The sequence below is a fragment of the Peromyscus maniculatus genome, chromosome 23 (genome assembly GCF_049852395.1).
Source record: "Peromyscus maniculatus bairdii isolate BWxNUB_F1_BW_parent chromosome 23, HU_Pman_BW_mat_3.1, whole genome shotgun sequence".
NCBI classification, from domain to species: domain Eukaryota; kingdom Metazoa; phylum Chordata; class Mammalia; order Rodentia; family Cricetidae; genus Peromyscus; species Peromyscus maniculatus.
Window position 1 is genome coordinate 15,152,615 of NC_134874.1, and position 25,780 is coordinate 15,178,394.

Genomic DNA, 25,780 nt, shown 5'->3' on the forward strand with positions numbered 1-25,780 from the left:
CGCCCCCGCCGGGAACCCCGCCCTTCCACGTGGCCCCGCCCCCTGGCGTCCCGCCCAGAAGAGTCTCGCTATTGCTCCATTTGGAGCCCCGCCCCCGCGTATTGCTCCTCCCCCCGGAGCTCCGCCTTCGCCTGGGCCCCGCCCCCGAAGCCCGGGGCCCCGCCCCTGAAGCCCCGCCCAGCAGGGTTACCTAGCGCACACGGTGAGAAGCCGCGCAGGCTCTGCAGGCGCGCGGTCCCCACGGGAGCTTAGGTAGGTCTTGGGTGGGGGCGTGAGGTCACGCAGCCTGCGGCACCCGGATCCCGTTACCGGGAGGGACGGGGACCGCACCCTGCGGGCGCCTCTGCTGCCCGGGCTTTCTGTCGCCCCTCGGTCTCGGGTCTGCTCCGGGCGTTTGCCCGGACGCACCGCGCTGCAGGCGGAAAGAATGGAGCTGACCCGGGCCCTGAGGCTGCCGACACCCCCAGGGCGAGGGCGCGCGGAACCCGGGGCGAGTGGTACGGTGGGAGGATCCGGCCCCGCGGGACGGAGATTCGGACAGGGAAGTGGGCTTTTCGGGGACTTTGGGTGGGCGTGGGGTGCTGCGGCGTGGGAGGGGGCTACCAGGTCAAGGGAGAAACCAGAGCGCCCCTCGCGAGGTGAGCGGCGCGGACGGCAGCGGACTTGGCACAGCCGCGATCCATTTCGCACACCTGAGATCCTGGAGCAGTTACGGCTCCCCGGGCCCCCACATCTCCGCGAGGTCCAGCCCCGCTTTGCAGCCTAAGAGCTTTCTAGCAGCCTCGGCCCCCTCCCGCCCCCGCCCCCCCAGGTCTTTCACATCCTGAAACCTAAGCCACAGCAAGAATGACATTAAAACCATAGGCACGTATTTAGTCCTGGACTCCACCCGCAGGTGTTGCTCCTCCGCCTTGTGGGGCATCCCCAGCTCTCTCTAATGAGCAGTGCTCTAGCCCCCCCACCCCCCACCTCCCACCCCCCATATGCTCTCCTCATCTTCAGATTGTCTGCGTGGCTCCTGCTCCAGCCCGGAGCTTGGCTGCTCTCTCAGCCTGTCACTTTTTGCTCCCGGGCTTCAAGCACTTGTTCAAATGTCCCAAGGTCTTGTAACCTTTCCTTAGTCACTTCATTAGCATTGTCTGGGCTATCTCATGCCTGTCAGGGTGTTCCTAGCTGCTTGGCTAACACTAGGGATGCTAGGAGAGATGCTCTGGACATCTCTAAGGACAACGGGGGCGAGGCTGACCCAGAGAGACGGTTTGAACAGAAGAATGGGAAAGATGCGGTGATGTGTATTCAGAGATTTGGCTGTCACACCTGTGACTCGGGACCCCATGTGTAGGTGTGGAGCTGGCTCTGGCTGTGGCTCCACGCTCCAGGGGAAGGAGGCAGACCTGTGTGGGGCCTGGGGGTGTGGCTCAGTTGCAGCATGCCTGCCTCCCAGCACCACATAACCTGCCTATGGTCCCAGCACTGTCGAGGTGGGGGCGGGACGGTCAGATGTTTAACATCTGTGGCTAAACAGCAGGGTTGAGGTTATTGAGGGCATGGGATCCTGCCTGGGGGTGGGTGGGGGAATCAGAAAACTTATTAGGCAGGGTGCAAGACAAGGCTGGGCCACACCTGGAGGGACAAAAGACAGTAAGGATGGGAAGTAAGGGTGAGCTGTGTTACCGAAGGCTACTCCGGTGAATACCATTTATCTTTGGGTCACTCTAAGACTTCGTGATCCGGAACTCTAGAGAAAAGGGAGGGTGGCATGTAGCCCAAGCTGTAGTTCCTTGGGTGAGACCTGCCCCTCCCCCAACCTTTCAAGCTGTCACTTTGTGCTGTGAACCACCATGGCCTGTTGCCCTGTTAGGAAGTTCCCTCGCCCAAGGGGCCTGGGACTCTGGTGTGTCGGGTTGTATCACCCAGAAACTCAATACAGGACCTGCCAGAGGCCAGGCTCACTCTAGGCTTTGGTTCAACGGTTGTGAGTCTGGAAAGCTCAGAACGTTAGGTTTAAGGCTTATAATACATGTGACACAAGACTGAAGCTAATCTATTTTCCCTAAGATTCCGTGTGTTTATTATGTCTCAGCTTTACGACAGCTACAGGCCACGTGGGAGGGAGATGCTGGCTGCCCAGCCCTGCCAAGAGGGCAGCACCTGGAAGGCAGGTGTTTCTCGTCTTTCCTCCAGGGGAGACCTGTGCAAATCGACTCATGCCCATAATCGCAGCCCTTGGGGAGGCTGAGGCGAGCAAGGTCAGGCTAGACTACTCAAAAACGAGACTCTGTTTTGAAAAACCAAGACACAGGTCCCAGAGTCGGGCAAGGACTTTGCTGAGGGGTTGCAGGTAGCTCACTCTGCTCCCCAAACCAGGGCCGTGTGAGCCCAGCTCAGATGCTTTCTCCCGGCAGGGCCTCAACTATGCTGCGCAGGCTGGGCTGCGGGCTGTTCTGCAGCCTTGTGGCATGGCTGCTCTGCTGCCCGCTCTTCCTGAAGGAGCCCACGCCAGCAGGGAGCCCCAAGGCCCACCAGCACTCCAGGGCACTGCCAAGGCCCTGGCACAGCCAGTGCTCACCCAACCCAGCAGTTGCTAAGGCCTCCCTGTCCCTGCCCAGCCGCCACCGCCTCTTCTTAACCTATCGACACTGCCGGAACTTCTCCACCTTGCTGGAGCCTTCCGAGTGTGCCAGGGACACCTTCCTGCTCCTGGTCATCAAGTCACAGCCTGGTCATGTCGAGCAGCGTGCGGCCATTAGAAGCACTTGGGGCCGGGCTGGGAGTTGGGTCAGGGGCCGGCAGGTGAAGCTGGTGTTCCTCCTGGGGGTAGCAGGGCCTGTACCCCCCGCCCAGCTGCTGGCCTATGAGAGCTGGCAGTTCGATGACATCCTGCAGTGGGACTTTGAGGAGGACTTCTTCAACCTGACCCTCAAGGAGCTGCATGTGCAGCGCTGGATGGCGGCCGCCTGCACACAGGCCCACTTCATACTGAAGGGGGACGATGACGTCTTCATCCATGTCCCCAATGTGCTCGAGTTCCTGGAGGGCCGGGATCCCGCCCAGGACCTCTTAGTGGGCGATGTCATCCACCAGGCCCGGCCCAACAGGAACACCAAGGTCAAATACTTCATCCCATTCTCCATGTACAGGGCCCGCCACTACCCACCTTATGCAGGAGGAGGTGGCTATGTTATGTCCCAGGCTACTGTGAGGCGTCTTCACACAGCCATGGAAAAGGCAGAACTCTTCCCCATTGATGATGTCTTTGTGGGGATGTGCCTGCAGAAGCTGGGGGTGAGCCCCACACACCATGCTGGCTTCAAGACATTTGGAATCCAACAGCCCCCCAACTCCTGGGACCCCTGCTTGTACAGAGGACTCCTTCTGGTGCACCGTCTCAGCCCCCTGGAGATGTGGGTCATGTGGGCACTGGTGACAGATGAGGGCCTCAAATGTGCAGCGACCCCCAAGCCCAGCCCTGAGGGGTGGGTTGAGCCACAGCTTTAGCGTGGCTGCTGACTTCCTGTACCAGGAGAAATAGATCAGGTCCCTGCTGGTCCGCAGGAAATGAACTCATTTTTACAATGCCACCCACCTTTCCTGGTTCAAAGTGCTGCAACCCAGCAAACTTGTGGAGCATGTGCTGAATGGGAGTGGATGCTGCCAGAAGGCCAGGACCCCCACAACTCCCACCACCTAGGCAGTGAAGGAAAGACGGCAGGACGGCCACAAAGACTTTTTTTTTTTTAATGCAAACATCAAACTTCTCTTCCTTTGGACACAGTGGAGAAACTCTGGAAGGAGCGAACAAGCAGTGTGTGTGTGTGTGTGTGTGTGTGTGTGTGTGTGTGTGTGTGTGTGTTGGAAAAGCCCTGTGGGGAGCACCAGGTGAACACTGTCATGCTGAGAAACTCCCTAGCTGAGCTGTGCTCACAGGGACAAAGGACATTCTAAACATAAATCTTAGAAACCAGACAGGCTCCCTCCTCTGGAGCAAACATTTAAATTATACTTGAAAATCTGAGTAATACTAAAAAAACGAGCTAAACAGCGATTGAACTTAAGGGTGTAGCAGAAAAGACCCCTCCTCCTCGGGCCCAGGTTGGTGAACTGCTTTGGGAGTGAGGTAAGATTGGCACGAGAGGTGCTGAGTGGGACAGTGTTGAACGAACCACGTCAAGGGCTAAGAACCAGGCCCACAGAGGCTGAGAGCAGAGGGACCGCTCACAAAAGGCTTCCGGTCTGCCTGGCGAGGGCCGAGCCTGTTGTCTCCGCAGAGTTGGGGCAACACTATGTGGGTGCCGACTCCCGCTTTCCCACTGAGGGGCAGACAGGGGGGTGGGCTCAAGCCCTCAATCTTCACGCAGGTAGGCCTCCTCTTCCTGGTCAGCCCTCTCGTCTACAGCTTCCTGGGTTTTCTGGTGCAACTCCTCGGTCTGCGCCTCAGCCAGCTTGGTTTCGGCTTTCTGGGAGAGCTGGCGCACCTCCTGCACCTGCGACTTCACCAGCTGGATGTGATTCCTGGCCGTTATAGAGGCCTGATCGGCTCCTGTCGAGAAGACGGTGCACTGAGACCACAGGAAGGCAGGGAAGGCAGGCCCAAGCAGCCCTCATGAGCTCACCTGCCCTGATGTCCTGCTCTGAGGTCAGGCCTGCATCTTGCTGCTTTTCAAGAGATGACTCAGTGGTCAAGAGAGCTTGCTGCTCCAGAGGACCCAAGACGGGGAGTACCCCACATTGGGTGGCTCCCAACCACCTGTAATCTGAGCTCCAGGGGAGCTGATGCCCTGTTCTAGAATCTGTGAGCACCCACATGCACAGACACCCACAGACACACGTACCAAACTGTTAAAACAACTGGGGTCTCCCCATACAGCCCAAGCCAAGTGCTTCTGTCTTCCTCATAAGGTGCACTCTTATACCCAGGTAGGTGCTTCATTTGAACATTATGGGATGTGTGTGTGTGCACGTGCGCGAATGCCCAAATGTGACTTGCAGCTCAGTTTAGCAGTCAGTCAGTCCCATTCACCTGTTAGTTTGGTGCTGTGCTGCCCTCATACAATTACCACGGGCTCGTCAGCACTTCCTGCACATTGGCAGTGTGGGTTTTTTAAGGGTCTCTGGCCTCACTTAGGGTTTGGTGATTAGGCTACTCTGGCTAGCCAGGCAAGCCCTCAGGAGAGAAGAGGGACCCCACTCCCAGAACAGTGCATGTCCTGCAGTGTGTACCATCCCCAGCTTGTTTCTGCATGGGCGCTAGAGATCTGAACCTGGGGCCTCATGTCTGCAGAAGCATGTTGGCCACGGAGCCATATCTTCAACCTGGAATTTTAGTTTTGAAGATTTAACTCTTCCCCCCCAATAACCTGGGCTTGGTGTCCATCTTTGAATGTAATTTCAATTTTCATTATTACTACTTCTATGGATTCCTTAGTTCTTCAACCTATTTTGGATTTATGTAAAGATTTTATATGGTCTTTGGGTGATGTTTATATTTAACATTTGTCTCTTAGGAGAAAGCAAACACCTGCGTACCCAGATCACGTGTTAGGTTGACATGCTGTCTAGTTCTTAGCTATGGATCTGTTAGATGGCACTAATTTCTTCTGGTTCAAGGTGGAGGATGTTGTACATGTGGAAGCCAGAGGTCATCTAGTAGAAGCCAGACAGCTCCCCCACCCCCCACCATTTCCCCGTGTAACCCTCGCTGTCCAGGAACTCTGTAGCCCAGGCTGACCTCAAACTCACAGAGATCTGCCTGCCTCTGCCTCCCGAGTGCTACCCCAGTTCTCTTTTTAGAGTTTTTTTTTTTTTTTTTGGTTTTTCGAGACAGGGTTTCTCTGCGTAGCTTTGCGCCTTTCCTGGAACTCACTTGGTAGCCCAGGCTGGCCTCGAACTCACAGAGATCCGCCTGCCTCTGCCTCCCGAGTGCTGGGATTAAAGGCGTGCGCCACCACCGCCCGGCCCAGTTCTCTTTTTAACACCATTTGGGCCCAGGGACTGAATTCAGGTGGTCAGGCTTGGTGGCAGGAGCCTTTATTTGCCGAGTTATCTCAACAGCCTGCTTTCTCCATTTCCTGTGGTGCTGTGTAAACAGAAGAACTCAAGTTTCCAGCTCGATGCACAGCCAGCTCCTGGGGTTCTGACCCTGCATCCGTGTGCGTCAGAGGGGCTACAAAGCACGACAGTGTGCTCGGCAAACCCGGGGACTTGAAGCCCGATCCCTAAGCCAAGAGTTACGGAACCTTCCAAGATCTTTTCGGCAACAATGATCTCTTCATTCTACATCCCGAGCTCCCCCCTCCCCCAGAACTGCTGGAGTGATGGTAACACTCTATCCCTGCAATGACTGGAAGCAGCACCTTGTAAACAGGCAGAGCCACTTCCTCCACATCTCCCTGCATTAGGTTCACAGTGATGTTCCTCTATTGGAAAGCATCACCAGTGTGATGCTAGGCCACAGTGCCTCCTTTCCGAGACTAACAACCCAAAACCAGTCCAGATACCGGCTCCCTCCTCAAGTCATCCACCCCTCTCATCCACTTTTGTCTTTCAGACTGTGCCTAGTTACTTATGTTCAAATGTTTTCTTTTGCCTGATTTCTTGGACTTGCTTTTCATAGTTCATGCTTTTATTAATTTATTTAGTAGCTGGCTGTGCCTATAGTCTTGAGGCTCAAACTCAGGTCATCAATCAGTACCTTCTCTCACCAGCCCCTAAGCCCACTTTTTGTCTAATTTACCCACTCCAGCAAAGATAACCTACCATTCATATATTTATGAGACATACTTTATAGGCATAATCCCCCATGGACTACTTGTATCTGTGGAGGATACACATATCTCACATAGCCCAGGCTAGCCTCAAACTACTGATCTCCCCAAGTCCACCTCAGGTGCTGGTGATTACAGGCATGTATCATGTGTGGAGGTCAAGAGGTCGAAACGGGTATGCTAACTAAGTTTTCCATATTATTTTGACAGGGTTTCTCACTGAACCTGATGCCCATTAACTGGTTAGGCTGGCTGGCGAGCTCCAGGGATTCTCTTGTGTCCCTGCCTTCCTCATTCTGGGGTTACAGCTGTGTTCCACCACCCCTGGGATTTTCACTGGGTCCCATGCTGTGCTGCAGACACCTGAGGCAGCTTGTCAGCCCCAGGAGCTCCTTCCTAAGTCCCCTGTGTGTGACAGACTGGACTTGTTCTCAGGCTCTGAATACTCACACATTTCTATTTATCCCTCCTTTAGCTTGGGACTGTTTTTAAATAATTCGATTGTCATGTGAGTGGATGCCACATGGTATGAGGTACCCTGGAGGCCGGAAGAGGGTCCTCGGAAGAGCAGCAAGCACTCTTAATCACAGAGCCATCTCTCCTGCCCCTAGCTTGAGATTCTGAAGAGTCAGGCTTTTATTTTTTTGAGGGGTCAAGAAACCCAGGGCCTCTGCTCTGCTGGGCTTGGTGACACACGCCTTTAATCCTAGCACCCGTGAGGCAGAGGCAGGTGATTTCTGAGTTCAAGGCCAGCCTGGTCTACATAGCAAGATCCAGGACAGCCAGGGCTACACAGAAAAACCCTGACTCAAAAAAAAAAAAAAAAAAAAAAAGAAGAAAGAAAGCCAAGGCATTACCACTGAGCTACACTGCTACCCCAGAAAGCATGTTTACACTTCACAGAGCAGGAATGTAGGAAGTGGGCTGAGGACAATGCATGACAATTTCCAGGAAGTGACTGACATCAGTGGTACAACAACCAATCTTCCTATGTTGTTAACTGCATTGTATTTGCAGGAGGCAGGTCAACACTGTGTGTGTGTATGTGTGTGTGTGTGTCTGTGTGTGTGTAAATTGAATATTAATCTTGGTGGGATGGCTCAGTGGTTAACCACTTGACACCCAAATTCGAGGACCAGGACCAGAGTTCGGATCCCCAGAACCCATGTAAGTGTGGGGTGGGCAGGAAGGCCAGCTGTAATTCCAGCCTTGGAAGACAGATGGGAGAGCCAATCTCCCAGAGCAAACTGGCTCGTGACACCAACCACATTGGTGAACTCTAAGCTGACTGAGAGCCCCTGCCTCACCAAGATCTTGAAGATGCAAAGCTCATCTCACCTGTAATCTGTTCTTCAGTTCCCTCTCTGACAGCGCTGTTAGCTTCTATAAGTAGCTGAGTTTTTCTTTTCATAATTTCCATCTTTCTGTGCTATATTGTTTCAGGTGTCTTCTGTTTACAACTTTTTCATACTCATGTGGGAGCACGTGTGTATACCACAGTGTACAGGCCAAGATCAGAGGACAACTTCTAGGAATCCTTTCTACTGTGTGGGTTCCAGAAACTGAACTCAGGTCATTAGTGGTGGCAAGTGCCTTAACCAGCTGAGCCGTCTTGCTAGCCCTAGAATTATTTTTCTGGCACAGCCTGTTAAGGTTTCTTTGTGTCACCCTGGCTGTCCTGGATCTCAGTCTGTAGACCAGGCTGGCCTTGAACTCAGAGATCCGCCTGCCTCTGCCTCCCAAGTGCTGGGATTAAAGGCGGGCGCGGGCGGCCACCCAGCTGGTCAGACTTTGTCATTTTCTGCCTCAACTCAATCCACCACGTTTTCTGTCCCCTTCTCCCAATTCTCTTTGTAGTGTGTGAAATCAGTACTATTACTTCTCAAAAAAGCTTTGCGTGCTTTCATTTCCCCACTACCTTTTTTTAAAGATTTATTTATTACGTATGAGTGCTCTATCTGCATGTACATCTTTATGCCAGAAGAGGACATCAGGTCTCATTACAGATGGTTGTGAGCCACCATGTGGGTGCTGGGAATTGAACCTGGGTCCTCTGGAAGAGCAGCCAGTGCTCCTAACTGCTGAGCCATCTCTCTAGCCCACTACTTTTTACAGTCAAACTTATCCAAGTTTTAGAAAAGTAAGTTTCTGCTTTCAAACTTGACTCATGAGTAGTATTTCCAGAAGTGGAGGCAGCTGGGAAGTCTGTTTAATCAAATATAAAACTTCAGTCTATCAATGATCTTGCATCTACTCCTGCCTGGTTCTAATTCCTCCTTCTAGTACCTTCCAGGAGTATGACACTTTTGAACAGACATTTTTCCAGGAGTGCTCCCACAGGGAGTGTGGGGACCCCGGGAGGCGCCTGATGCAGTGCTTGGCACTTCCTCGGGAGCTGCCCACATCTGGTGAGCCACTCACTCCCACAATGCCTGCTCTCACGCTCCCCTTCTCAAGTTTCAGTTCTTCCCCAGCAGAGCAGAAAATATGATTATGCAGCACCGACTTTCCAAACAACCTGCGGGGAATGGTGGCTCATGCCCATAACCCTAGCACTCAGGAGGCTGAGGCAGGAGGATCATTGCAGCCTTAAGGCTGGCTTGGGATGCAGAGTGAGACTCGGTCTCAACATTTCCCTCAAAATAAAATCACCTCACTACTTAAAAAAAAAAAAAAAATCGATATTAGGACTTAATGCTATAAGCCTCAATCTGATATCCTGCTAGGAGAAAAAGTACACATCTGGTTTGGGACTGGATCAGATTAGATGTTGAACATTTAATCTTTTCTCGTAGGTCCACTGGATAGACACCAACAGTAAAATCTCACCTTGGTACAGAAAGGAAAACAGCTATGTTTTTTGTGTAGGGCATTAGTAAGAAAACAGAGCTCTGGCCCCGAGCTCCAGGGTTCCCCATTTCCAGGATGTTAACTTGTGTTTTTGTTTTGTTTTTTCCTGAGACAAGTCTTACTATGTATCCCAGGCTAGTTTCAGATTCACAGACATCTCCTGCCTCAGCCTCCAAAGTGCTAGGGTTATAGGCATGAGCCACCATATCCAGCTCTAACATTTGCATACAGGAAAAACAAAGGCTCAGTTTCAGTCTGGTCACTCCTAACTGGCCTGGGAGTGACAATTCTAGCTCCATGTGTATGAAGTGCCGCCCCTGAGCCTGCGCAGACACGCTCTAGCTTCATGTCTGCGGTCTCATTATTTAAAGGTCCATACGCACTTATGATGTACACACCTCTGGACAGCGGCGGCTTTACTAGTTACTCTTCTAGACACTCGCAGCCCGACATCCACGAATGCAAATAAAATGTTAAAGCTTGACGTGGCAACCCGGTCTGCCACTGGGGAGGGCGAGACCAGCCTGTTCTACATATAGTGAGTTTGAGGCGAGCCAAGGCTATATAACAAGACCATGTTTCAAAACATAGAAATGGGGAAAACCTCTAAACCAGTGGTTCTCAACCCCTTTGGGGGGGGGGGAAGCACACATATCAGAAATCCTGAATATCAAATATTTACATTACGATTCATAACAGTAGCAAATTAAATTTATGAAGTTGCAACAAAAAATTTATGTTTGGGGGTTACCATGACATGAAGCACTAAGTTCAAGGGTTGAGAACCACTGCTCTAAAAGATATCATCAATCGTCCTCATTTAACAACTAAACTCAAAGTAAAAAGCACACACACAAAGAACCCAGCCTTTACCTACCAGTTTGATAGGCAGCCTCCGCGGCCATCTCTGAAAGGCCTACTGCAGTCATCCAAGTGGTTTCCAGCTTCAAGTATTCCTGCTGTTTTGAAGTCATCTGTAAGTTCAGAAAAGAGCTCCAGAGACCATGAAGGAGTTAACACAGTCACTCTCAGGGTAACAGTTCAGACGCCACAGTGAAGACCGTTACATGGAAATGACTGACACGTGTGTGTGCTCACCTCAACTCTGGCTCCTATAATCACCTGCCACACTTCATCTTCCTCCTGGGAATTCATTTTCCCAAGTAAACTTGTATACTGTCGATACAGAGATGCTAACGTATAAACAGCCTACGAACACAGAATAAATGAGTGTGTAATTAAGTGAGGCACACTGGAAGGATTAGTGACAGTCACACCTTCAGAAAACAAAGTCCTGGGGTGGTAGTGCATATATGTGATCTCAGCACTCAGGATGTGGCCAGGAGGATTGCAAGTTCAAGGCTAGCCTGAGCTACATATTGAGACTGTCTCAAGCATATAAGGATTGGGGTGGAGAGATGGCTCAGTGGTTAAGAGCACTGGCTGCTCTTCCAGAGGTCCTGAGTTCAATTCCCAGCACCGACACAGCAGCTCACAACTGTCTGTAACTCCAGTTCTAGGGGATCACACCCTCACAAAGACACACATATAGGCCAAGATCAGCCCTTGAGTGTCATGGATTACAGTCCTCAGAACTGCCAGTGGGCAGCCCTGTTTTCCTGCCTCAGACATTCAAATGAGAGGGAGGAGGGGGAGGCTGACTCTGTTACAAGCTCTTGCAGAGTTCCGTTTCCAGAGTGCAGGACATATGGACAGCTCATAACTAACCACCTATGATTCCAGCTCAAGAAGGCCCACCCCAGCCTCCCTGGGCACCTCCCTGGGCCTGCACTCCAACACATGCACATAAATAAAAACCCCATTACGGTCAACTGGCTCTTCATCCCTATGCCTCACTGAGCTGTACCAGTGCAAGAGACAGAGGCATCGCCAGGGACATCAGTTACATTTGTTGTATTGTTTTTGAGACAGGCTCTCACTATGTCAACTAGGCCTGCCTAGAATTCAGAGATCTACCTGCCTCTGCCTCCTGAGTGCTAGGGTCACACACAAGCCTGCCTTTTAAAATTTTCATTAGCAACAGAATCTCTGAATTTGAGGCCAGCCTGATCTACATAGTAAGTTCCAGAGCTATACTGTGAACTCTGTCACCAAAAAAAACTAAAACTTTCCGGGCGGTGGTGGTGCACGCCTTTAATCCCAGCACTCGGGAGGCGAGGCAGACGGAGCTCTGTGAGTTGGAGGCCAGCCTAGTCTACAGAGTGAGTTCCAGGACAGCCAGGGCTACACAGAGAAACCCTGCCTTGAAACCAAACAACCGTAAGTGTTGCTGGCAGTCCAGGCAGATGCAGAGAGAAAGAAACGCAGAGGTGACTTGAAGACTGTCCTGCTTAATGTGCTGCTGCCCAAGATGGTTCCCAGACAATCCTCCTCCAGAGCAGCTAGGGCTGGAGCCAGGGACCGCTGCCCGCTGCCTGCTGGGAGGTGACTGTATGTATCACGGACCTCTTTGAACCCTAGTGAACCAGATGAGCTATTTTAGGTACTAGGCTATCTGCCTTGACCTTCATCCTCCTGCCTCTACCTCCCCAGTGCTGGATCATGTGTGTGCATCACCATGTTGTTGCGAATACACCCAAGGCAAGCACTCTAAAGGAGCCACCACAAAAACCCAGCCTCAGCAACATCTTTTTTAAAAGTTGAGGCTCAAGAGCCTTATGACCTCTGCTAAAGCTACTTAAACCTAAGGCTTGCCGAGTTCCAATACATTACAAACGCAGCAGCTATCAGACTAGATATGGTTGTGAGCATAGTTTGCAAACTGCTGGTTCAGCAGATCAGTGCTCCAGAGGGAGTGGGAGTGCAGCTCTGTAGAAGAGCATTTGCCTGGCATCATAAACCTCTGGGTTCCACCTCTTCACACTGAAAACCAAAACCAAAACTGCACAAAAGGAACCCTACTGGGCTGGAGAGATGGCCCAGCGGTTAAGAGCACTGGCTGCTCTTCCAGAGGACCCGGGTTCAATTCCCAGCACCCACATGGCAGTTCACAACTATCTGTAACTCCAGTTCCATGGCATCTGACATCCTTACACCAATGCACATAAAATAAGGTTAAATAAACTATTTTTTTAAAAACGAGCCGTACCTTCGTATACTCGGTGATTGCTTCGATCAGAGCGTACGTGGTTTGGGACAGAAAGGTGGAGGTGCTATCGGTCACCAAAGACACAGCCCTCCTCATTAGTGCTTCGTTACTAAGAGAGTGAGGCTCCGATTTCTGAAAGACAAACAGATGATTTCCAACCTGAATAAAGCTTAAGATGAAGACTCGATGGTCTCAGATCCCCCTGCGCTTTGTGTGTATGAACCTACAGCAGCACACTTCTTTGGGGTAACTTTTCAGGCTTTCATTTGGGACATCATCTCAGGGTGAGGTTTCTTTCTCTCCACTCTCACTCACCTAGAAAACGGAGTGTCAAGGGAGCTGTGGCTGGAGTCACACAGAAAACTACCAAGCCCGTGTTGAGGTATCATTAGCAGGAAGACCTCAGAGATCCGATGTGAACTGCACGGAGTCTGACCGTGAATGGGTGGACGTGGGAAGAGAACCTGAGAAGACTGAGTAGAATGCTTGGTGGCAGGGACGAACTCTTCACTATAACCTCAGCTCTTACACTGAGAAACAAAAATCACTAGAACCCTACATCAGAGTGATGGGTTTTGGCCACGCAAACTAAAAAACCTGTGGCTCATCAGCTAAATAACCTTTCTTCCTCCTCGACAGAGACCTTGCTGTCTCAAAACCAACTGCTCTGTCATCTACTTACTGTCTTGGTTTTGCTGCATGGAGTGTAAAAGCCCAGAATAACTGTTAAAAGCAGCATGACTATGAAAGTTTTTTTTAATACGTGACTAAATCAAGGATTTCATCATATCTACATTTCATACATACCTCAAACTGAAGAGTACACAGATGGACAACTCTGCTCATAAGGGAAATGTTGAGATAGCACCTTGAAAACCTGAGTGTAACATGCTAACTTTACAATGTGTTTTCACTCATTTCCGGTGTGGGCCCCACTACTTTTTACAGATGATGGAATCCACGCACAGAACAGTCAGGTAACTTTTCCTAGAAATCACATCCCTAGTTAAACCTCAAAGCAGACTTTCTCCGAAACCTGTGAACAAAACTGAGGAAGGGTCTAAAGGGACGGACTTGGTCCTGGATGAGCTAAGACTCTGAGGTCCTTGGAAGGAAGGGACCGAAAGGCCGGTGGGCACAGAGAAAGGAGGCTGGTTAGGGTCCCGGGGTGCAGGCCGAACTGGATACAGCCTGGCTCTGTCCGTAGCATGTAATGGAGTCGTGGGAGCTTGGAAGAGCAGAGGCTGCTGCAGGAGCGTGACTGCAGAGCTCTAGTCCTGTGGCCCAGAACTGATGAGTACCCGGGATGCAGAGAAGCGGGCAAACCCCACAACTCTCAGAGAAAAACAGAGAACACAGGGGGCTCAGCTGCTAAGAAGGCACTCGGCTGCCGTTCACCCCCAGAGCCAACCCTTGCAGCTGTCCTGATGGTCACCCACCACACAAAATAAATGTCACTTTAAGAGGGCCGTATTGTCAGTTCAAGTGGACACTTTAGAGCTGAGGTTCATGCAGATGACAGCTGAAATGAGACAGATGGGGTGTTAACTAGCCTCAGGTGTTAAAAGTACTTGCAGTAAATGGATACAAAAGTATCAGGACTGTTTTGCTGAAGTGAGCTTGCTGGTTTCTTATCTAGCTCTTTTCTAAAGCACATAACCCGTGATTTAAAAAACAAAACAAAACACCGTTTTCCTTCCAGCTGCTCTTGATAGCTCCACTGGGCTCTCACTGACTACAGCGTACACGCTGTAACTTTCTTGCTATGGAGACCCACTCCTCTGTCCCAGCAAATGACAATTCCCCCTCACTCCTCTGCTGCCTGCCAGTCTGACGACCACCATTTCATCTAGATTGTAACCGTAGCCCTTTAGTCGCCTTAGATAAATGACCTTAAAAACCTATACAAGATCATCATAGTCCAAGAACAAACCCTTCGTGGCCTGTTCAGAATAGAATCTTAAGCCTCACAATGATCCACAAAAATCAAATCCTGGTATCTGACCCCTGGTTACCTCTGTGACCACACCCATTAAACAGTTCCTTGGTCCACTCGGCCCACCTGGCTTTGCTGCACACCACACAAAATTCAGCTTCAGGCTTTTACCCATAATCCTCTGCTGCAGGCTTCTCCCTTACTTAGGTCTTTACCATGGTGCAGTCTCACATTACCCAGAGCAGCTGTCTCGAATCACCCTTACACGAAGGGGTCCCATCACACTGCACCCTAGTTCCTTCAGATTACATCACCAGCTGACTTTTCTTTCTTTCTTTTGGTTTTTCGAGACAGGGTTTCTCTGTGTAGCCTTGGCCGTCCTGGACCAGGCTGGCCTCAAACTCAGATTTGCCTGCCTCTGCCTCTAAAGGCATGTGCCACTACTGTCACGTTTTTTTTTTGTGTGTTTTTTTGTTTTCTTTTTTGAGACATCTCAAGATGTAACTAACACAAGCTAACCTCAAGGTTAGGCTTTTCCTGCCTTAGCCTCCCCAGTGTTAGGATTACAGGGATGTACCACCACACTCAACTTACATTTGCTTGTTTTCTACCCAGAACCTCTTACCTCCCCAGTGTATGGCACAGAAACGTTCAGTGAAGTTCTGCTCAGTGACAGACTTCTGCTGACAGACTATCATACTCAGTCTGTCCTTTATGTATCTTGAAGTGCTGTTTACCCCCAGGTACTGACTAGGTGACCGGAACTTGGTTCCTGGCTAACTATCTGGCCTCACCTACTAACCAGTTCCTCATTCCACTACTAACCTATCCTCCCACTCCTACACTTGAAGACAGGATGCCTATACATGTCCTCAAGTAAGTTAGCCTGAACTGGCGGGCGGGATCTAAGACGGTTGCCAGAGACAACCAAGCAACCTCTAACTTCCTCACAGTCCCGAGGAGAGTCAGTGGATGCACTGGAGGGTGCATCCACTGACAGTTGACGATTACCTCAGTGAAAACTAAACCATTAAAAAAAAAGAAAAGAAAAGAAAAAATGGCATATGAATTCCCAGGAAACAGCCACCCATTCTCAGACAAACAGGATTTCTCCTCCCCTGTTTTAGCCTACCACCCCACTTCTTAATTCTTTTGAAATATATTTTTAACCTCTGGAGCTTGGGAAGCTCATTTGCAGTTTATCTTCGACTTCCGTGTTTGGTACAAGGATAAAGGTCTACTTCCCAATTCAACTGATGCTCAGATTTTCACTGGTTCCTCAATTCGGGGTGGTGGAGTAGGGGCAGGAAGTGGAAACAGTACTGTTCCTACAACATCATGATGCAGGGAAATCGGGAAATATGCTCAACTCTGAGAAGATGCCGGTATAGCGCAGTGCACACAGCATCATGGGAAGCCGCACTTGTCAAACTATGGCAGCTTCACTAAAATGGGAAAGAGTCACGTGCCCGTCCCATACCTGAGCAATAGGAACTGCACACAGGGTCATGCCGAATCCAGCCAACATAGTTTTGTGCCACGGTCTTATCAATTCTGAGAAACAGCGTCTCTTAGAGTTAGCCACGACGGGAGCACGCTGTCCATACCTGGAAACATTAAGTCAAAATTTTAAAAGCACAAGTCAATCTGTAAAAGGCTCTTGGGTGTGCAGGAGTTGGACCAAGCAGGAAACTAAATGAGGAAGTAACAGCGGTCTTCCAAAAATAAATAAGTAAATAAACCACAGGGTGGCCTGTTAAATCCCAGAAACCGACAGAGGTGGTGGCAAGCCTTTAATTTCAGCACTCAGGAGTCCGAGGTAAGCGATTTGAGTTCCGGGCCAGCAAGCGCTGCAACAGGCAAATGCGCATGGGTGCTTTCCACTAGGTGGAGAAGTTTAAAAGTTGCCTCGGAGCCGCTGAGCGACCTGACGCCGGGATAAAACTCTCCGGCCCGCAGGATCTGGCTCTGGACCCCGGGCCCCGGCTCCAGGTGTCTCCAATGGTCCCTGCTAGCAAAGCCCGGGAGCCGGCAGCCGGAGGGCGCCGCTGGCATCGATCGGGTGCCCGAGTCTCCCGGGACGTGGGCTAAGCCGGCGCTGCCAGCCCAGGCCTGCAGCCAACGCCGTGACCCGTCTGTCCCTCGGTGTCCCGGGGCCACTCGGAGCTGACTGGAGGCTCAACGGCCCCAGAGAGGCAGCCGGGCTTGGAGGAGCCCGTGATGGACGACGGGCGACGGAGGGGGTGCGCTCCTCCAAGTTCGGAGGGAGGCGGGACGCGGCGGCCCGCGGCCTGGGGCCGACGCGCTGGCTGGCGCTGCGGGGCCCGGCTCCTCTCCGCCGCTTCCCGCCCTCGGCCGCCGCTGCCGTACCTGAACAGGGAGGCGATGCTTCGGCACGTCCAACTCCTCAGAGCCGCCATCCCGCGGCGGACCGACGCCGGACGCACACGCCGGAAGTGACGCAGCATAGCGGGCAGCGGGGCGAGCGCGGCCGGCTCCAGGGAGCCCGGGGCTTCGTGGCCACGCCCCCTCCGGAGGACGCAATGGTGATTGGATGGGCGGGAGGGGCGGGGCGGGAGCGCTGCGGAAACGGCTCTAACGGTCGCACCTGGCGTTCAACCGCTCGGACTCGGGCGCGGAACGCGGCGGGCGCCGGGGCTGGGAGGCTGCGGAGCGGGGGTCGCGGCCCCCGGAACGCGGGGCGGTGTGGGCTGGGATCAGGGCGGGGCGGGGCGGGGCCGCGCCTGGAGAGGGGAAGGGGCTCAGCCTAGGGGAGGTGCTGGGTGGCGGCGGGGCGGGGCGGGGCGGGGCGGGGCGGGGGCGGGGCCAGCCTGGGCCCGGGCGCTGTCACTTCAGCACCAGGAAGTAGGTGGTCCAGCCGGCCAGCAGCAGCGCCCCGATGAGCACCGTGTAGCTGAGGAGCACGAAGGCCAGCAGCTCCCGCAGCAGCTGCAGCACGTGGACGGTGGACCAGGACGGCATCGCCCTGCAGAGACGTGGATCCTGAGCACGCGCAGGGTGCATGCGGCGGCGGCGGGACAGCACCCTCCCAAGGCCAAGGAAACCCAAAGTGCTGTTCGGAACTTTTTAAAAAAAAAAAAAAAAAAGCAAGTGCCTTCTAAAGCAGTAGTTGCCCGCACACTCTCTCACTGGCGTCTGAGCTCCAAAAGGGGAAAAAGAGCCTGGCCTTTCTCGGTCCCGACTTTGCATTAGACTCCAAACAGGCCCTCTCTTGCTACCATCTCTTGCATTTTTAATGCAGTTGGTGCCGCTAATGGGCTGGTGGAGGACAGCTTTATTTTCTCTTCCCTCAAGCTGCAGCCCTGTCTGTGGGCCTGCCTTGGCGTGGAGGAGAAGCAGCAGGCCATTGCTTATTTCCTCCGTCATTTTCCTGACCCCAGGATTGTCGATGGTAGACTTTAAGGGTGTGTGTGTGTGTGTGTGTGTGTGTGTGTGTGTGTGTGCATGCTTGCCTTACGGCCTGTCAGGATTAAAACCGAAGGGTGCCAAATGATTGGATACCAATCTGATCTTGGGCTCACATCCTTCCCGATACATGCTTTCCGCACCCCATCCTTGCAAATTTCACCTCAGATGCCAAGAGTCACAACCCAGCTCATCTCCACTGCTGCCTTGCCTGGCAGAGCCCCTCCATGCTAGCCTCTAGCTTCCCACTCTTCCCCGTTTACTCACTCGGCTAAGTTTCCACGACTCCGCCACAGCGTCCACAGCTTCCCTCTGGTCTGGCGAGGGTAGGCTTGTGCACACTCCAGCGATCTGGGCAGGGCTGAGAGGTCTTCAGGCAGCAGAAGCACTCAACAACTAGGTGTGGTCTATCGACCAATTACAACCTCCGTGTGGTTTCCGAGCTCCCGGGGAGCTGTGCACAGGCAATCCCAGGCCAGGCGGGGCACTGGCAACCCTGCCCGCCTGTGTCGCCTCCACGGTCTACAGGATGAGGCATCAGCGGTTTTCAAGGCTCCTGACTTAGATGGGCTGCGCAGGCGGTACACTAGTGGGTACACAAGCCCCTTCTTGTCTTGTCTGTCTAAACGCCCCAGCTGGGCTGTCCTTCCAGTGTGTCTAAAACTGAGAGCAGCCCTGTCAGGAGACTGGGACCGGGCAGAACCACAACTGTCTTACTAACGGGAAAGCTGCTGTCTGAAGAAAGGCGAGTGTGAACATGCACACGTGTATGTGAGAACCACAGATGAGAGCCCCAGAGTGCATGATCCTAATTTACAGAGTTTAGCAGTTTGCAAACTCATTACCAGTGTAGCCACTTCCAAGTTCAACTACAGAAGTGAGGCAACCAAGGGAGCCGGTAGGGAAAGCACTTTCCCGTTCCCCGATGTAAGAACGAGGGAAAAGCAAGCACAAATACGCAGCTTACTCCTCTGCCTATACTGGATTATGAAGACTGTGTTTTGACCTTTGGAAAAGCAGGCAGTGTGGACGTCAAGCCTTTCATAACATCATCATCCAGAAGCAAATGGCCCCTTAATTTAATCAGGATCTCTTATTATCAAATCATTGCCTCGGTGAAGCCTGCCCGAAAACAGGGGCAGAACGTCAACACGCGGCTCAGGAAGCCAGGGAGTGGTAATTGCTCCCCCAGAGGACTGGACATCTGAAGGGCTCCCATGCCCTGCCTCATCACAAGATGGGAAGGATGGCGGCGATACATACCATCACCTAGACCAGAGTGAAGACTGATGAGAGGCCAAGCTGTTCGAAATACACCTCCCTTGCCTCCTCACTCATCCTTCAAGTGGATGCCTCAAGGCAGTTATGTGGCTTATACTCTGTACCATCTACAAACCTGCCAAACTGGGGTGTTTTATAACAACAGAGCAACCACAGCTCAGAAATCCTACCGGGGGATGGCAAGCTGGCTCAGCAGGTGAAGGAGCTTGCCACCAGCCCTGACTACCCGAATTCGATCCCCAGGACCCACATGGTGGAAGGACAGCCAGCGTCTTGAAAGCTGTCCCCTGATTTCCGCGAGTGTGAATGTATACACACACACACACACACACACACACACACACACACACAACATAAACTATAATAAGGAACTACAACATGGAATAAAATTCACATTAATCCATTTATAAATAAGGAGAAATTTTACATACTGTCTTTTCCTTCTACCGCCTGACAAGGCACCTCTGTCATCCTATGACTAAATTCAGATGCTAAAAGTACCCCGACAACCTAGAGATAACTCTATTCTGCGTTCCTGTGCTTGGCTATCTTTTATCATGGCCCCTCTTCCCCTCGGCTTCAGATACGTAGTTCAATTTGCTGTTTAAAAATTTCCTCGGCCAGAAGGACTGAATTCAAGGCCAGCCCGGGCTACAGAGGGAGACCTTGTCTCAACAACAGAAGTATGGTTGCTTGAATTTAACTCCTCAGACCACAAACATTTCCTCCTAGGGTCAAGCCACGGGGCCTTTTTCTTTTTCTCTATGTGGTTCTGAGGATTAAACCCAGGGCCGTATGTGTACTCAGCAGCACTCTATTACCTGTTAAACGAATTCCCCCGCCTCCCCCCACACACAGTTGGGGTTTTTTCTTTCTTTCTTTCTTTTTTTTTTTTTTTTGAGACAGTGTCTCAATGTATAACCCAGCTGGCCTTGAACTCTCAATCCCTCTGCCTCAGCCTGCTGATGCTCACAGGACAGGTGTGCCACTGTGTCCAGTTTAGCTAACCTTTTATGTATAACTGAGAACAAGGCGGACCAGCATGCAATGACCAATCATACCCTGACTCCAGTGCACACAGAGCAGGAATGGACTAGAGCTCATGAGGAGGCCTTCGGGTTCTTAGGAAGCGTCCCATTTCAAGCTTCCCTCCCTTGACCATTCTCTCTTGCTCTACAATCCATTCAGTTAAAGCACTTTGGGTCTAGGTTTAAGGCAACAGAAGACGTGTAATTAATAGTGTCTGTGTAGATGTCTTTAATCAGGGTGGCCGGTGAAGCGAAATGGTCCATCTAACCGACTCAACCAAAGTGCAGACATGGTGTAAACCACCCCCCGTCTCTAGGAATCAATGTTCCGTCCCCACACCCCTTTTCAGCTAGAGCACACTCTTAGAGACACAGAGCTTTGAGTACTAAATGAACTGACATCAAAGGGCATGATATATGATTACCACCACTTTCTATTTGTATACAAAGGAAGCAAGTGTGTGGTTTTAAAAAAGTCTTCTGCTGAGGATGTGTTTGGAGCTGACCTTGCTATGCTCTGAGCAGGCCAATATAGACTCAGAAACAAATGCAGACGCATGGGATTACAGCCGGGTATCTGGTCTCTGGACAAACGCCCCAGCCAAGCAGGCTTGACCAGACTTGAAGCGAATCCCGGGAGTGGAAAACAGTGAGGACAAGGTGGACTGCATTCCCTGGCAGCTGAGACAAGCCCTACTGGGGCTCAATGGTAAAACCAACTCCCTAGGAAAACAAGAGCCTGAAAGAGTGTTCTGAGCCAGGGATGTTTCCCGTTTGGAAATCACCCACCCCCCACCACTCCAGATATTGAGTATCAAGGCTAAATTAATTCCATGAGAAACAAACATTATCTTTGCCACCCTTTATTCCTGTTTTGTTTGTTTGTTTGAAGATTTATTTATTATGTATACAATGTTCTGTCTGCAGGCCTGAAGAGGGCACCAGATCTCATTACAGAAGGTTGTGAGCCACCATGTGGTTGCTGAGAATTGAACTCAGGACCCCTGGAAAAGCAGTCAGTGCTCTTAACCTCTGAGCCATCTCTCCAGCCCCCATTCCTGTTTTTGTTTTTTTTTTTTGGTTGTTGTTTTAATATGCTTTCTTTCACTTATAATGTGCAGTGTATTGTTCTTAATTCTTACATGAAGAAAATGAGAAGAAAACTGTGGTTAGCGATTGACCATAGAAACCACACCTGGGTTGGGACCTGGGCAATGTTGAGACAGGCTAATTTTCCTGAAGACTTGAATGATGACAGAAAAGCCATCAACGGGGTCCCATGCTGGTGCCCTTCACTGCTCCAGCTGCTGAGATGAGGAGGTGGGTGGAAACACACATGAACTCCCAGCTCCACCAACATGCCTGCTCTCAGCCATGGCTCACTCCCACAGCAGTGGTGGCACCTGCCACTGCTGGACTAAGACTGACCTCAGTGGCTGTGGACACCACACCAGGGGCTGAGCAGCTGAGTATTTTCAAGCAAGGGAGATGTGTGAACTTGAGTAGAGCCAGAGTGCTAGAGAGGTGCATATGGCAGTTACCACGGTGACAGAGTGTCATAAAGAAACTGAAAAGCTGCCACTACTCACAATAGGAGGATCAGCTGGATGCTGGGGTCACAAGGGACACTGGAGAAAACTGAAGCCCCTGCAGCGGCATCTACACTGGCCTGTCTTGGAGATAACACACGCACTCAGAAGTGCTTTAGGACGGCTAATTCACAGAAGCTGCCCGGTAATCAGCTCGATCTTCAGCAGAGAGTCCTTCACAGGCAGGGAACCTGCACAGACGCAGCTAAATCAGAGAGCACAGGAACTTCTTACATCAGCAAGTCCTCCAAGCTTCTTGATTTTTCAGACGGAAGCAAACCTTGCCTTAGGAATCAAGTTGGTAGAGACTGGAGACACAAATGTGCTCTTCTCTGTAGGAAAGAGCAAGCACTCGGTCAATGCTGGCTTAGTCCTCAACACAAAACCACTGTCCTGGGCATGGTCGTCTTCCAGACTTATCGTGGCTTTTCCATGAGAGCCTCTATCCAGCTGCTCCCATTCATCAGTTTAGTGGTCGCAATTACATACTCAGTGCCTCCATCTTCCAACTGGGAGAGGAAGCGCAGGGCGGCGATTTCCGCAAAGGTGACACCCCCGAGGAAAAATATCAATGTGACTCGGTTTTCTCCTGGTTGGCCTAAAAGGTAAACATTTCAGAATTCAAAAATATCGATTACCGCTGCCTCTTGAAATAGTTTATTTCATTTAAAAGTATAAAAAAGGGCTGGAGAGATGACAGCCTGGTAGTTAAGAATGTGCATTGTTCTTGCAGAGAAGAGTTTACTTTCCCAGCACCCACATCGGGCAGCTCACAACTGCCTCTAACTCTAATCTCTCCAGGCAGGCACACACACACACACACACGATAATCATAAATATATTTAAAAACCAAAAAGTATAAAAAGGTCAAGTGCACCGTGCACCTTGGTACCAGGTGGAATGTCTATTTTAATCTTAACACACTCAGTCCTGGGGGTCTCAATGCAGACTGAAAGCTGCTATTCCCAAGGGCACAGTACAGCTCCGGCTTCCAATGTACATTAGCAACCGACTCCACTCTGATTCCTAGGAACTTTACAAATGTCTCTTACAAAGCAATTGCACACCACAAGCCACACCAGCAGCACACTGACTGGATAGGAGATGAAACTCACGTTTCTTCTGTAGCCCGGTGGGCAGCGGTTGCCGTTCTTCAAAGTGGGGTCCCGGGAGAATTCGGAGAACCTCCTCGATGCTCCGCCACCCCGGCCGGGAAAGGAGCTGAGCGAGTCTCACGCTGAGGGGCGCATACCCACTGTACACGTAGGATATGTCTGTGGGGTTCTGCAGACATTAGAGGAAAACAGAGACTGAGAGCCACCTGCGGCTTTTGGTAACTGAAGTTATTTGGTTGGGAGACAGAAACTCAAATGACCTCTTGCCTGTGGCCTGCTCCAATGCACCTTGGATGGGCTCTATGCTTAGCACCCAGGGCTTTACATTTTTCTTGTTTGTTTATTTATTTATTTATTTGTTTGTTTATTTTCTTTTTTTTGTTTTACCAAGACAGCGTTTCTCTGTGTAGCCCTGGCTGTCCTCTGTAGCCCAGGCTGGCCTCGAACTCACAGAGATCTGCCTGGCTCTGCCTTCCGAGTGCTGGGATTAAAGGTGTGCACCACCACCACCTGGCCATTTTTTTTAAAAGCTTATTTTTATTCATCTGTACAGCATGTATCTGTTTGTGAGTGTGTGAATGTGAGCGTGGAGGTACCTGCGGAGTCCAGAAGGTGCTGGAGTTACAGGAGCTTGTGAACCACATGATATTGGTGCTGGGAACCGTACTTGGGACCTCTGAAAGAGCAGCAAATGCCCTTAACCACTGAGCCTTCTCTCCAGCCTGGCTTCACTTTTTTCATTTGTTTTTTTGTTTGAGACAGGATCTCACTATGTAGGCCAGGACAGTCTCAAACTTATGATCCTCCTGCCTCAGCTTCTGGAATGCTGGAATTACAGGTGTACACTTGGGAGAATGAGATTGGAGTTCAAGGTTCACTTGTACGTAGGGAGTCAGAGGCTAGTCTGGACTACAATGAGACACACACACACACACACACACACACACACACACACACACACACACACACACACACACGAAGAAATGGGGTATAGCTCAGTGCTAGAGAACATGTTTAGCATGTATAATATGTGTGAGGCCTGGGTTTAATTTCCAGGACCAATAAAAAAAACAAACAAGCCAGGCGGTGGTGGCACACACCTTTCATCTCAGCACTCGGGAGGCAGAGGCAGGTGGATCTCAATGAATTCAAGGCCAGCTTGAACTACAGATCTAGTTCCAGGACAGACTCCAAAGTTACACAGAGAAATCCTGTCTGGAAAACCCACCCACCCACCCAGCCCCCTCAGTAAACAGGATTAAAAAGAATCAGAATGAGGCACCAGGCAGGCTCTTGGAGGCCTTGCTAGGCAGTCGGTGGTTTGAAGGGAAGGCCATCAGGGAAGTGGTGAACTAGCACACTGCCTATGTGATAAAATGGGAACGTGGCACATCACACTAAGGGATGACTGTCACGCCAAGACTCTCTGCAGACCACGAGCACACAGTATGTGTGGAAATGCTGCTAGATGCCTAGGTGTCTCTGGAAGGACCAAACCTGGCCACAAGGGTGGCCTCTGTGAGGAACACGGTCGCCGTGGCGGCAGCTGCTGTCTTCCTGCACTGCTGACTGCTCTCACAGAAGGACGTTTCTGTGAACTACTCTTCCCGGGGTCCCCACACCCTCCCCAGGACCCCGTGCCCAGAAGCCCCCGGACAACTGTGGCTTGTGTGTTTGCCCTGTCCTCTGGGCTGTGGCACACATGGAAGTTGGAAGCCCTCAGCCACACAGTTCTCTCTGGTTCCCAGGACAAGTTTCTCTGACAACCCCTATCACCCGTCCTTCAGGCCTCAGCCGCTGTGATGGATGCTAACTGCAGAATGGGCCTCTGGGCATGACTGATCCCATGAACTGAGCTGCGAGGACCCAGCACCGATCCCATGGGAAGGGCCCTTGACTACTAAGTGAAGGGAGTGCGTGAGCCCCAGCAAGCACAGGGGGGCTCGTCCCTCTCTGTTCCCAACTGGGTGGGATGTGCCTGGCTCCCTCAAGCCCCGGCTAGGATGGTCTGCAGCCTGGAACTGTAAGTGACAACAGTTGATGAGGATTCCACGCTGCATCACCCCTCGCTGGTCCACTCCGTTCACATCTTTATTAATCTCCAGCGAGCCAATCTGACAGCATTCTGTCTAGGGCTGAGACGGGGATTGATACAGCACACCCATGCGTTGCTTTTCCAGAAGCACGAGAAAAGAGTAAGCGGTGGTGACCCACACCTTTAATCCCAGCACTCAGGAGGCAGAGGCAGGCGGATCTCTGTGAGTTTGAGGCCAGCCTGGTCTACAAAGCAGGTTCCAGGACAGGCTCCAAAGCTACACAGAGAAACCCTGTCTCAAAAAAAAAAAAAAAAGTAAAGAGCTAAAAGAGTAAGAGTAAAGTTGCTGCCAAGCCTGGCAACCCGAGTTCAAGCCCCAGAACTGACATGGTAGAAAGAAAGAACCAACTACTTCAAGTTGTACACACGCCGGGAGGTGGTGGCGCACGCCTTTAATCCCAGCATTGGGGGGGGGGGGCAGAGGCAGGTGGATCTCTGTGAGTTCGAGACCAGCCTGGTCTATGGTGCAAAGCTACACAGAGAAACCCTGTCTCGAAAAACCAAAAAAAAAAAAAAAGAAAAAGAAAAAACAAATCAAGTTGTACACACACACACACACACACACTAAATAGGTCAATGTGAAGAGA

The 25,780-nt window shown here is 51.4% G+C and overlaps 4 protein-coding genes across 5 annotated transcripts in view; 1 reads left to right on the forward strand and 3 right to left on the reverse strand.

Annotated features, from left to right (window-relative positions):
* Positions 1-24: 24 nt before the first annotated feature.
* On the forward strand, positions 25-5,468 carry B3gnt4 (UDP-GlcNAc:betaGal beta-1,3-N-acetylglucosaminyltransferase 4). The gene is made up of 2 exons (XM_076560609.1): positions 25-252; positions 2,406-5,468. The coding sequence occupies exon 2, from the start codon at positions 2,416-2,418 to the stop codon at positions 3,496-3,498; it is 1,083 nt and encodes a 360-aa protein (XP_076416724.1). The 5' UTR covers positions 25-252; positions 2,406-2,415; the 3' UTR covers positions 3,499-5,468.
* On the reverse strand, positions 3,713-17,183 carry Diablo (diablo IAP-binding mitochondrial protein). 2 transcript variants are annotated; one of them, XM_006970719.4, is made up of 6 exons: positions 17,030-17,183; positions 16,140-16,266; positions 12,724-12,855; positions 10,713-10,823; positions 10,492-10,588; positions 3,713-4,540 (listed from the first exon to the last, which is right to left on the reverse strand). In XM_006970719.4, the coding sequence occupies exons 1-6, from the start codon at positions 17,125-17,127 to the stop codon at positions 4,344-4,346; spliced, it is 762 nt and encodes a 253-aa protein (XP_006970781.2). In that variant the 5' UTR covers positions 17,128-17,183; the 3' UTR covers positions 3,713-4,343. The 2 variants fall into 2 exon arrangements, with proteins under 2 accessions (XP_006970781.2, XP_076416725.1); XM_076560610.1 differs by lacking the exons at positions 16,140-16,266; positions 17,030-17,183 and adding an exon at positions 13,039-14,373.
* On the reverse strand, positions 17,161-21,337 carry LOC143270485 (uncharacterized). The gene is made up of 2 exons (XM_076560611.1): positions 18,353-21,337; positions 17,161-17,645 (listed from the first exon to the last, which is right to left on the reverse strand). The coding sequence occupies exon 2, from the start codon at positions 17,639-17,641 to the stop codon at positions 17,507-17,509; it is 135 nt and encodes a 44-aa protein (XP_076416726.1). The 5' UTR covers positions 17,642-17,645; positions 18,353-21,337; the 3' UTR covers positions 17,161-17,506.
* A 141-nt stretch (positions 21,338-21,478) lies between these two features.
* Vps33a (VPS33A core subunit of CORVET and HOPS complexes) overlaps positions 21,479-25,780 on the reverse strand; it is a 28,199-nt gene continuing 23,897 nt past the window's right edge. The window contains exons 12-13 of the mRNA XM_006970718.4: positions 23,099-23,267; positions 21,479-22,581 (exon numbers count right to left, since the gene is read on the reverse strand). Coding sequence (XP_006970780.2) covers positions 22,400-22,581; positions 23,099-23,267 — 351 coding nt within the window. The 3' untranslated portion in view covers positions 21,479-22,399. The remainder of the gene's footprint in view (positions 22,582-23,098; positions 23,268-25,780) is intronic.

What these genes read in the sequence shown, in the direction of transcription:
- B3gnt4 (XM_076560609.1), top strand. Translation starts at nt 2,416, where the DNA reads ATGCTGCGCAGGCTGGGCTGCGGGCTGTTCTGCAGCCTTGTGGCATGG.
- LOC143270485 (XM_076560611.1), bottom strand. Translation starts at nt 17,641, where the DNA reads ATGCCGTCCTGGTCCACCGTCCACGTGCTGCAGCTGCTGCGGGAGCTG.
- Diablo (XM_006970719.4), bottom strand. Translation starts at nt 17,127, where the DNA reads ATGCTGCGTCACTTCCGGCGTGTGCGTCCGGCGTCGGTCCGCCGCGGG. An exon ending in AGCATCGCCTCCCTGTTCAG is followed by an intron (nt 16,267 to 17,029) that starts GTACGGCAGCGG and finishes TAATGTTTCCAG; the next exon opens with GTATGGACAGCGTGCTCCCG. An exon ending in CAATCACCGAGTATACGAAG is followed by an intron (nt 10,824 to 12,723) that starts GTACGGCTCGTT and finishes CTGTGTTCGTAG; the next exon opens with GCTGTTTATACGTTAGCATC.